This window comes from Podarcis erhardii (genome assembly GCF_964252035.2).
Source record: "Podarcis erhardii genome assembly, chromosome: 8".
Taxonomy (NCBI): domain Eukaryota; kingdom Metazoa; phylum Chordata; class Lepidosauria; order Squamata; family Lacertidae; genus Podarcis; species Podarcis erhardii.
In genome coordinates, this window is record NC_138499.1 from 91206135 (window position 1) to 91218140 (window position 12006).

General features: G+C 43.2%; 2 protein-coding genes and 1 long non-coding RNA gene across 3 annotated transcripts in view; 2 read left to right on the top strand and 1 right to left on the bottom strand.

The window, feature by feature from the left end:
* XRN2 (5'-3' exoribonuclease 2) overlaps nt 1-1013 on the top strand; it is a 64762-nt gene extending 63749 nt beyond the window's left edge. The window contains exon 30 of the mRNA XM_081872652.1: nt 437-1013. Coding sequence (XP_081728778.1) covers nt 437-493 — 57 coding nt within the window. The 3' untranslated portion in view covers nt 494-1013. The remainder of the gene's footprint in view (nt 1-436) is intronic.
* KIZ (kizuna centrosomal protein) overlaps nt 1-12006 on the top strand; it is a 187255-nt gene that overhangs the window by 140983 nt on the left and 34266 nt on the right. The window lies entirely within an intron of this gene.
* Nucleotides 3002-5461, bottom strand: LOC309347986. Its single transcript, XR_014159108.1, has 3 exons — nt 5142-5461; nt 4779-4881; nt 3002-3277 (listed from the first exon to the last, which is right to left on the bottom strand). It is a non-coding gene; the product is annotated as an uncharacterized lncRNA (long non-coding RNA).

The window sequence follows — 12006 nt, forward strand, 5'->3', positions numbered from 1 at the left end:
CTTTCCCCCCCTCCCCCCTTTTTCTAAGCCGCTAAAAGCCACTAAGCTGCTAATAGCGCTAAGCCGCTAATGGGCTTGCTTCGCAAGACGAAAAAACCACTAGACGAAGAGACTCGCGGAACGGATTCTTTTCGTCTTGCGAGGCACCACTGTAGTAATAAAAATAGCTATAATGGAGTTCAAGGATTGGTTGGCAATTGAGGGTTATGATCCAAGCCAAAGTTAAGACCTACTGATTTAGAGAGAAAGATAAGCACATCCTTAATTCTCTCTGGGTTTGATGAGGCATAAAATTGCTTAACTTTGGGCTGGATTGTGCCTCCATTTGCATGTCATTTTATTTTTCTTGTATCACTTTTCTTGTAATCTCTTCTTTCTGTTTTGTACTACCTTATGACTGGAAAAAGTAGAGTAATACTATCTTTCTCTTTTGCAGGGTTATGGAAGGCCTTACCCATTGCCACCATCTTCTGGAAGATACAACTGGAATTAGGCTTTTGGCATTTCCACCATTTAAAATAATCCTTTTTTAAATACCATCTTTATCATCTGAGTAATTTCTAGGTGATAAACTTTCTTTTTAAACTGTGTACATTTTTACTGATAAGATTTGATATGATACATATGTTACTTTACAACTGTACTGCAGAATACAAGTGAAATTAGCACTTATTTTGCTTGTGTGAAAAGTCTAATGAAGCAGGAGTCCTGTTCTGTCTTTACTGTGTGGTTTTTATTGCATTACTACATTGTTGATGCCTTTCGTATTCACAAAAGAATATCCCTTTGGTTCACAGCTAGGAAAAGGTTTATCCTATGAAGAATAGCATTGAAAACACACAGAGAAATTGTGTTTTAATTGTGGAAGTTAGCTTAGAGGCTATCTACAAGCACAATGTTTTAAAGACTTTTGGTCAGCATTCCTTCTAAAGTGCTTCATTGTTGATGTATTTGTCCCTTTAAAAAAAGTTGGTGAAGTTTTGAAGTAAAAGTTTCATCTTTTACAACATCAATGTATCTTTGTTATGCAGTTTCTTTCATATTATTACAAGCAGTGGACTCGTAATCTGGGGAACCGGGTTCGTGTCTCCGCTCCTCCACATGCAGCTGCTGGGTGACCTTGGGCCAGTCACACTTCCTTGAAGTCTCTCAGCCCCACTCACTTCACAGAGTGTTTGTTGTGGGGGAGGAAGGGAAAGGAGAATGTGAGCCGCTTTGAGACTCCTGAAGGGGAGTGATAAAGCGGGATATCAAATCCAAACTCTCTTATTAGACAAGAATTAGAAGTTCTCAAGTTTGGCTGAGTCATTCCTATGCGACTTCATCCACAGGACCCACTTATGCTGCCTGCCTACTAAAGCAAACTGTGTGAGAGAGAGACAGAGAAAGAAAAAACACTCTTCTTTCCTTCAGTAACTTCTTAAAGCTTGACTTTGAGATATTAAAAATGAATGGTCTAAAATAAATGCCTCTTCCTCCTGAAGCACTTACCCAACCATTAAATTAGATAAATTAGCAATGCTTTCCCCACTTCTTTTACAAATACACTAAAGGGGAAATCTATAGTTCACCCCTTACCACATCACTAGGTGTATACAACTTTCGCGCAATCCCAGCTCTCTGCTCTCAGGAGGTTTGCAGCAGGAAACTCCCACACCAGCCGTGGCAGGAAGGGTTCAACTGGGTCCCAAATCATTTAATTTAGAAAACGTTAATTGTCATCTTCCTATGTGCAGGGATTTTCTTTTTCTAGGAACTTGTTCATTTGTTTTCTGTGTTTATATGCCTCCTTTTGGGCAAGGCATTCAAGAACAGGTCACAGTTTATAATAATAAAATGTCCAAAGCTAGGATAAGACAGGACTAGTTCACATGTATGTTCATCGCTTGATGGCTGCTACATCAACGGATGAATTGCATGTGTGAATGAGGAGTTGGAGGACTAATGCTACAGATAAGAGCTTTAATGTGCACTAGATGTCACTGTAAAATGCAATGGATTTCTTTCTTTTTAAAAAAATACATCCTCTAACAATATTTCTCTAACAGTTTTCCATATTTCCCCCCTCCTCCTCTGGACTTCCCTCACATTCCCATTTTGTTTTATTTCCATATTACTCACCCTGTGTGTTGTTTCCCAAAATTTTCCCAATACATATAGTCTTACTTTTTGTTATATACAATTGTGTTTGTTTATTCAAACCCTGCCTATGAGTCCAATTCTAGAATCATAGAATCGTAGAGTTGGAAGAGACCACAAGGGCCATCGAGTCCAACCCCCTGCCAAGCAGGAAACACCATCAGAGCACTCCTGACATATTCTTTATGCTGCCTCTTCATATATGTTGTAAATCAGGGGTCAGCAAACTTTTTCAGCAGGGGGCCGGTCCACTCTCCCTCACACCTTGTGGGGGGCCAGTCTATATTTTTTTTGGGGGGGGGGGAATGAACAAATTGCTATGCCCTACAAATAACCCAGAGATGCATTTTAAATAAAAGGGCACATTCTACTCATGTAAAAACACTGATTCCCGGACCGTCCGCAGGCCGGATTTAGAAGGCGATTGGGCCGTATCCAGCCCCTGGGCTTTAGGTTGCCTACCCCTGTTGTCAATGGTTCCCATTCTCTTTTAAAGTCTTTGTTATCCTTTTCATGTAATTTATCTGTTAATTTTGCCAGTTCTGCATATTCTATGTTTCCCTTGCCATTGTTCTTTCGTTGGTATTTCTTCTGTCTTCCAAGCTTGTACTAATTCAATTCTTGCTGCTGTTGTTGCATACATAAATAATTTCCAATTTCCTTTTTTTAAATCTTGATCTAAAATTCCTAGGAGGAATGCTTCTGTTTTCTTAACAAAAGTCCTTTTAATCATTTTTTTCAATTCATTATATATCATTTCCCAATAATTTCTAACCCTTTTGCATTCCTACCACATATGTTAAAATGTACCATCTTTTTCTTTACATTTCCAACAGATTTTAGATCCTTTTTATACATTATTACCACTTTCTCTGGCGTAATATACCATCTATACATCATTTTCATATAATTCTCTTTCAACAAAATACAATCTGTAAATTTTAAATTCACCTTCCACATCTTTCCCCAATTTTCAAGTTGTATATTGTGACCTAAATCATGAGCCCACTTTATTTGTGTTGACTTTACCATTTCATCTAGCATTTCCCCATATAACAGGAGATTATACATTTTTTGAGTAATTTTGTATCACTCTCAATTATCTCTTTTTGAAAGTTTGGCACTGTGTAGCTGAAACCTTTCTTATTGTCTGCCTTAAACTGTTCATTTAATTGTCTATGATGTAAGCAACTTTGAAAAAAAAACTATAGTTCCTCATATTCTTTCAGCTTTAACCCTTTTCCCACCTCTATTAATAATTCTCTTCCACACAAAAATGCAGTAGGCTTGTCGGCCAATTTCCTCTCTTACTAAGAGGTTTTAATGCTAATGCTTCCACCTGTGAAAGCCGCCGTGCATTTCAACATTGTGTTCAGATATTCACCTACTAATAATCTATTGTTGAAAAACTGAAGCTACAATCTTGCATATGCTTACTTGGGAGTAAACTGCATTGAATTTAGGCATTTCAACTCAGAATTCAGTTTAGGATTGCACTCTAATGTAATGGACATGGCACTCACCCCATTAATTATTACTTTTAAAATTAGGCGTATTTTTCACTATTGATTTGAGGATTGGTTCTGGTTCCTCAGCAGGAATGTTAAGAAATTGACTTCATTTTCAACTATGGTTTTATTATCTAATGTTAGTCATACTCTTGAGTAGAAACACTGAAAACAATGGATTGAGGTCAGTTGATTTTAGTGAGTTTACTTTGAATATGAATAACACTGGGTATAACCCCATGTTGTTTTATGCCTAAACTTTAGCTAATCTTTAGCTTATGCTCGTACCTGGATCCAGTATGTTTACTATGAGCTAATTCAAGTTAGACTTGGTATAAACAGACATGCAGCGGAATGAGGTGACGGCGCAGACTGGACTACCATTGCTTGCTCCCGTCCTCCTTGTATTTTTACTTGCATGGAATTTGTTTAGGGGAGTACCAGCAATCTGTAGTCGGAAGTAGTATAGTCTGCTCTATCATATGAGTTTCATTCCTCCTCCTCCTCCTCCTCCAGTAGATCAGAATGTGGGATGGAATGCTTGAAACTAAGCCCTGGGCCTCTTTTGAAGTAAGGGTGGCCCCGCTAGGAAAGAGAACAAGCCTACTGCATTTTTGTGTGGAAGAGAATTTCAGCATTTTTGTTTGTCATGGATCATGGAGGAGCCCTGTTCCCTTTTGCAGGATAGGACCAAAAAGAACAGTGGACAAAAATTAAAGCTGGTGTGGGAAGTGAGGGAGCAAGTTGTGAAACAGGCAGATCTCCGAGACAGCTAGACATGCCAGGGAGAGAGTTGCGGTCTTGTTTGCCCATGAATGGAGGGGTAGACCAGAGCATTCATGGGGGCTTCTTCATTGTTCACTGAGTGCCACAGTAAAGTGAAAGCTTGTGTGTGTGTGTGTGTGTGTAGGTAGGTAAAGGTAAAGGACCCCTGGACAGTTATGTCCAGTCAAATGCGACTATGGGGTTCGGCGCTCATTTCGCTTTCAGGCTGAAGGAGCTGGCGTTTGCCCACAGACAGCTTTCTGGGTCATGTGGCCAGCAGGAATAAATCGCTTCTGGTGCAATGGGACACCGTGATGGAAACCAGAGCGCACGGAAATGCCGTTTACCTTCCTGCTGCAGCGGTACCTGTTTATTTACTTGCACTGGCATGCTTTCGAACTGCTAGGTTGGCAGGAGCTAGGACAGAGCAATGGGAACTCACTCCATTGTGGGGATTCGAACCACCGACCTTCTGATCGGCAAGTCCTAGGTTCTGTGGTTTAACCCACAGTGCCACCTGCATCCCTGCTTAAAACATTTCTTTTAACTAAAAAATCAAGATGGAACGGCATTCAGCACATTCTCCTATAGGGTTTCTTTTAGAGCAGGGGTGGCTAACTCAGGCCTTCCAACGCTTATCAGCCTCAACCTGCTCTGCCAGTGGTCAAGGAGTAGTGCTCTAGCATGCCTGGAGTGCAAACTGGAGTGCCTGGAGTGCAAACTGCTGACCTTCCGATCAGCAAGCCGAAGAAGCTCAGTGGTTTAGACCACAGCGCCACCTGTGCGGGTTTTTTTTAACCTTTTTTGTGTGTGTAAATTAGCCATCTCACAGGTGTAGGCTTACATACGCAGACACATATCCTGCAGCAGTAAACCTGAGCTTGATACGAGTGCACATTTGACTGAAAGCTGCAGCTAATCCTGACAAGACAGAAGTCCTGTTTTTGGGGGGATGGGACAGGCAGGTGTGGGGGACTCTCTGGTCCTGAATGGAGCAACTGTGCCCCTGAAGGACCAGGTGTGCAGCCTGGGAGTCATTTTTGGACTCACAGCTGTCCATGGAGGCACAGGTTAAAGCCTTGTCCAGGGCAGCTGTTTACCAGCTCCATCTGGTACATAGGCTGAGACCCTATCTGCCTGCGGACTGTCTCACCAGAGTGGTGCATGCTTTGGTTATCTCTCGCTTGGACTACTGCAATGCGCTCTACATGGGGCTACCTTTGAAGGTGACCCAGAAACTACAACTAATTCAGAATGTGGCAGCTAGACTGATGACTGTGAGCGGCCGCTGAGACCATATAACACCTGTCATGAAAGACCTTCATTAGCTCCCAGTACGTTTCCGAGCACAATTCAAAGTGTTGGTGCTGACCTTTAAAGCCCTAAATGGCCTCGGCCCAGTATACCTGACGTATACCTCCACCTCCATCATTCTGCCCAGACACAGGTCCATCTCCGAGGGCCTTCTGGCGGTTCCTTCGCTGCAAGAAGTGAGGTTACAGAGAACCAGGCAGAGGGCCTTCTCGGTGGTGGCGCCTGCCCTGTGGAATGCCCTCCCATCAGATGTCAAGGAAATAAACAAATATCTGACTTTTAGAAGACAGCTGAAGGCATCCCTGTTTAGGGAAGTTTTTAATGTTTGATTCTATGTTGGGAGCTGCCCAGAGTGGCTGAGGAAACCCAGCCAGATGGGCGGGGTATAAATAATAAAATTATTATTTTATTATTATTATTTTTTATTGTAGCTTTCTGAGGAGTGTTTCTGTGTGAGGAACTGTTTGCAAATGCTTGTTGGTTGTGTTCACACTTCACATTTTAGGTTTATGCTCTACAAATCATGTGAAGCAGTTACAATTTCCCCTGCTTAGAAAATGTCCTTGCCAGCCATTCAGAAAAGCTGCTGCCTTAATAGACACTTTCCTGCGACTCTTTCCCAGCACCTTTCCCTTTGGAAGGAGCCTAGCAAAGATACACCTGTTCTTTGTAGTTGAACAGAGCCCCAAATTTCTAGAGCTCTGAATAACAGGACGGAGAGGAATGATCCAGGAAAGGATTGATTTATTCTCTGTGGCTTCTTTGCCCCTAGCCAATGACTATACCAATTCAAAAATATTATCAAACTGATAGATTGTTTTGTGCTCCCAGCAAGGTAGGCCTGTCAGCCTGTCACAGCAAAAGAACTTGCGCTATAACAAACATGTCTGTATATAGGGTGCCATAAGAATCTTTGCTATCAATTTGTGTCAGTTATTGTGGAGAAAGGCCCTGTCATTTCTGCCTCTGTACAGAGCCTGGTACACATGAAAGAGGGTTTTTTTGCAGGGATGGTTCTGGATGGTGGTTCTCATACACCCCTAGGTTGAAATTCCCCTAAGAGACCATGAAATAATCCCTATTTGCCTTCAGAGTCGCAGCAGGAGGAGCCGGTTTGTCCAGCCCCTTCTCCCCCATGCAGGTGCCTCTTTGCAGAGTTAAATACAGGTCTCTCTCCTGGACAGTCTTGGCCGCCAATTAAAGGCCTGCAGGAGGGAGCCTCTCGAGGGCCCCCAACTCCAGGGGCTGGAGAGGGAGAGTGCTCCTCCAGCTGACTTTGCCCTCCACTGCACCAGAGAAACTTTGGGAGGCTCTTTGTTCCCACTTAAGACCCCTTCCTGGCCGGGCCACACCAAAGACACTTAACCACCTCTTCAGATAATGAGCTTCACCCAAGTCTGCCTGGTTTGTCTTCGCCTTAAGGATCTCGGCAGCACTAATTGCAGGAGAAGCCCTTTCTTTCAAGCAGCCCGAAAAATGTCGCAGCTGAATGGAAAGGAAGGTTGCTCTGGGCCGAGGAAGACGGAGAAACCCTCGCTGCTCCCCAAAAAGAACCAGTTTGGCTTTTCAATCATAAAGGGGTTTTAAGTTGGAGGGCAAATTAGCACCAGGAACCTTTTACAATATATTTATACAGGCACATGCAAAGACTGCTTTCAGTAGCTAGCATATATACTTTAGCTATGGATGGGCAGAGTAGTAAAGACTTGTAATGCTTATAATATTTGTTATTAAAAAATAGTTTTATTCTGCTGTTAGGAGCTGCACAGGGAACAAGTAGATATGTTCTGATGCATTATGGTGGAGAGTGAAACATGCCCTTTTCAGTTTAGTAGTGTTGCTTAGTCATCACAATTCCTGAGCAAATCTTGCCAAGCTAAACTTAGTATGCTTTAGACATGCAGTTAAATAGTGGTGTTTCCTTGCTTGGTGCCTTCCTTGCCAAGGTGTCAGGCATTCAAAAGACATCTCTCAGGCTTCCCATTACAGCTTCAAGCCAAGAGCTCTCCTTGACTCACTGCGGGTGAGACACACATTTTTTAATAATATATGTGTGCATTCACACACAGAATTTATAGGTTTAAAATGAAACTTTCCCAGACTTACGCACACTGGAAAACTTGCACAGCCTTTGTGCAGGGACTAAGAAAACTGTTGCTGCCTTTGTGCAAGGACAAATTAAGAAACTCATTTATTTAGATTATTAAATTAAACATTTTTTTCTAGAGATAAAAGTTGAGAGCAAACACCCGATATTCAGGCCCCTTCCTTCCATTTATCTCTGGCTCTTTATTCACATTAAAAAGAACTGCCCATTAATGCTATCTCCTTTCCTCCACTTTATTATGGTGTGGAACAGGGCTTGCAAAAATGGTCTGATTGGATTTTAATCCCACACAAGAGTTAAGAAATGAATAATAACCCTACGAATAATTTGGCACAAATCACCGGGCAGTTTTGCAGCGCCAGCTCCGCTGGAGTGACCAGGAGAGCCCTTGCCGAGCGCCTGTTCCTTTCAAGTCCGGAGAAGTCCCAGGGGAGTTGGAGCGCGTGTATCTGCGTCGTCACCCTCAAGTTTAGGCGAGCTGGGGGAGCTCCTGGGCGCACGGGAAAGGCCTTTGCAGTTTGGGGGAAGTCCCTTCGTCTCTAAACTGAATTGCTGTAAATACCAAGAGAATCCTTTACCATTCCGGGGGGGCCCAAGCCAATGTCGCTTCTTCACTTGCTCCGTCGCTCTCACTCTTTGGGCTCAGCCCCGCTAGTTCAGAGCCCAGAACAAGTTAGACCACCTGAGGCTCTCCACCTTGGTATACAGATATTTGCGCCTGGCGACGTCCCGGTCCACACGCACTTTCCTCCCGCAAGAATGGCCTGCCCAAGCAACAGCTTTTTCCCGATCACCGCGTGTGGTCCGGTTCAGAAGTGCACATTCCTAGCTCGCGTGTCTAAATGAACTGTGCCAGATCAAACCACGGAAGACAAAACTCTCGCGTGGCCCCAAACACATAATTTCCCCGCGGTCTCGGTTTCTATATTCGCTTTAGAGTTTTGTGCAGCCCAATCCGACAGATGTTCACTTAGAATAAACTCCCATTGGCTTCAGCGGGAACGATTTCCAGGTATTTGCAGCCTCAGTGCTGCTCATAAACTTATGACTTTACCCATTTCCGCTTCTATCCTAGGAACATTTCTGGTGGGTGGGAGAGTACGTGCTAGTAATTTTAATCAGGTTTTGGCTGCGATCCTATATCCACTTGCTTGGAGTAAGCCGCACTAAACTCAATGGATGTTACCTTTGAGTAGACGTGCATATAGGATTGTCGGGTCACAGTATGCACATTTACTCGAGAGTATTGCCACGTCCAATGGACTTTCGAGGCAATGCATTTAGTTTTACAGGTAAGTAAGCGTACATCTTTAAAAAAGGCGAATAACTCACTAGTTCCCTAATAATTATGGAATTATTCTTCTGCCTCCATCTCGCACACTTTCCTTTTCCAAAAAGTTCTTTGTCGCTGATATTTCCCAGCCCCCGCCTTATCCTCTCTTACGTTAAGACAATTGGATGTCATTGTCTTTTAAGTCCCAAAGAGCAGTAACTTAAAAATGAATATTTATTGGTCCAAATAAAGTGATCCTAATCAAGATAACAGGGAAAATAAAACTGGTGCCTGCAAATGGCTAAAGTATGTTTTGTCCAAACGTTTATTTAGGATAGTAAATACAATAAGAGGTGGGAGGGAAGGGAGGGTGCAGCAGGATTGTAACATTTCATGCAACCCGGTCCTTTTACCTTTAAGTTCAAATACTTGGATTTAAGTACTTACAGTCCGATCCTGTGCATTTTTCCTGGGAAGCAAGTCCCAGTAAGTTCAGACTTACTCCCAGGTATTTGTGCCATCTCATAATTATTATAGTTGAATCGCAAACGGATTTAATCGGAAAGAGGTGTGCTATTTGTTATAGGTAGCATTCCGGGCCTCGGTCCGGAGCAGCGAAGAAGACGAAAATCCCGCACCAACCAAACACCACAGAATATGCTAAGCCTATTTCGTCTCTTTGCACTCTGAGCCTCTCTCTTTCTTCCCCATGCATTTTCTAACTGGCGTTCCCAAGTAAGACCCACTGAGTTCAATGGGACTGATTTCCTAGTATTTAGGATTGCAGCCTTAAGACGTTCGTTCACAACGTGGTTTTGCTTTGCTTTTCTTTTAACCCGACTTCTAAACACAACACGGTGTCTTAGTCCCTCTAAGACTAACCTGATACAGCTAAAGTAAATTCAGAGCCACTAACTTTTACGTCCCATTGACTGCAATCACCTTAAATGCCACGTGCGGCAGAACATGCGCTTACATAAAAGAAAGTGCAATTGAACTAAATGTGGCTTAGGTAAGTGGCGAGTGCAGCCTAAATCCCTCTAAATTCAAATGGGCCTTCCATCGCAGTCTAACTTGCTCCGAATGGACAGGATCCAGCCCAAGTGTGGTACTTCATACTGGTGTGAAAGGAGAGACAGAGATTTAAACTTGAGCTTTCTCGTTTAAAAGTCTTAAACAAGAGTCTAGCTTTGGTTAGATCGCGTCCTCTTGGTTCCGAGTTTATTTTAAATGACACATACTGTATTTCCAAAGATTCAGTGTTAACTTCAAAAAGAACTATCCATTTGTTTTAATGGAACTGACTTCCCACCTAAACTTAGCAGTAAATATCTCTTTGAGGAATACGGAGAAAATAGAGCAATGGAAAATGCCCAAATTTATATTAATTGTGGAGACACGGAAATCCATCATGCCCAATAACGTGTTTACAAAATAATTACCTAAAATGCACTGAAAGCGTAGTCTTTCGCGTGTCTACTGGGAAGTAAGTCCTACCGGACTTCCTCCCAAGGAAATGTCTTTCTTCTTTCTGAGTAGACGTGCATAGGATCGCGCCATTCCAGGGCGGGAGGGGAATTCTGTGCGCTGGGCAAGAGTACTTGGGTTGTGCTCTGAGATCCTAAACAGAACTCTTTACGCGGAAGAAACTTCAATTCAGCACCGGCCAGAAGCACTTAGAGCTGGGTGGTAGCAAAGCCCCATTCAGCTCGGTAAAGCGGGACCTTAAAGCCTCGTGGAAGTTCTCCTGCGCCATCTCCACGAATGTGAACCGGGAACTCCCTGGTTTCACGTGGCTCCTGGTCCTGCCAGTGGGGTTTTGGCAGGTGAACTTGTGCCCGCTTTAAAGCTAACTAATGGCATAAATTATATAAATTAACTCCTATGTTATCAATTTTTAAAAAAGCAGCAGCAAACCGGGAACTTCCCTTCAATAGGCCTATAACAACCGCGGCACCACAAGCGTCTCTCTTCTTGGGCATCCTGTTTTATGAATTTCTGATATCCCCTTGCTTTGCGTAAAGTAGGCAGAATCGGCTCACTGACATGGTTGTGATCCGATTTCGATCCAGCCTTCAGTTTATTCGTGTTATTTTCAATCTGAGGTTTTCAAACTGTACCCAGTTATTTAAAAGTCACACACACACACACACACACACACACACACACACGGCCTCCGCCAAGCAGGACTTCGTGGGACATTATCTCTTTGCTTCTGATGACCATTTGAGGAAAAATGGTTACGAACAAACCTCGTGCTAGTTTTGAGAATGGCAGATCTATTTCAGACCCAGCGTGTTGGAAGGAATAATAATCCCATTCTTTAAGAACAGCAAACAGCAGCCAGACAACTAAAACAACAGAATAAACCCCCTCCCCCGCCGCCCAAAGAACAGACTTACAAAATTATGTGAAAGCGATTTTCCTGCCCACGCCAGAGACTACAAATGACTTTGGACGCAATCCTACACTGGGTCGAGACTGTTTAAAGCCCGCTGCAATTTAAACTTTTCTGAAGATTTCAGCCTTCAAAGGCAAACATAATTTGTTTCCAGTTTCAGGGCCACCTTCTCCTGCCTGTGGATTTATTTCGATCCTTTGCTCCCAGTCTAATGGACAGAGGAATTCTGCCGTTTCTATCCGCCCCGTCCATGTTTACTGCTACTTTTGGTCCTCTTAAGAGCTCAGCTCTTAATACAGTCCTAGCCCTATTTTGCCAACGTGGAGATTCCAATTTAGTGAGGCGCACGTTGCTCCTCAGGGAAGTTTATTCGTGCTCCTCCTCAGCTTGCATTGATTTCAGTGGGGTTTGCGCAGGAGAACTTCTCACGGAATTCGACCTGTTATGGGAACTAGGCAGGGAGAGGTGCGCATCTCTCTCATCTGTTCATGTACCTTTC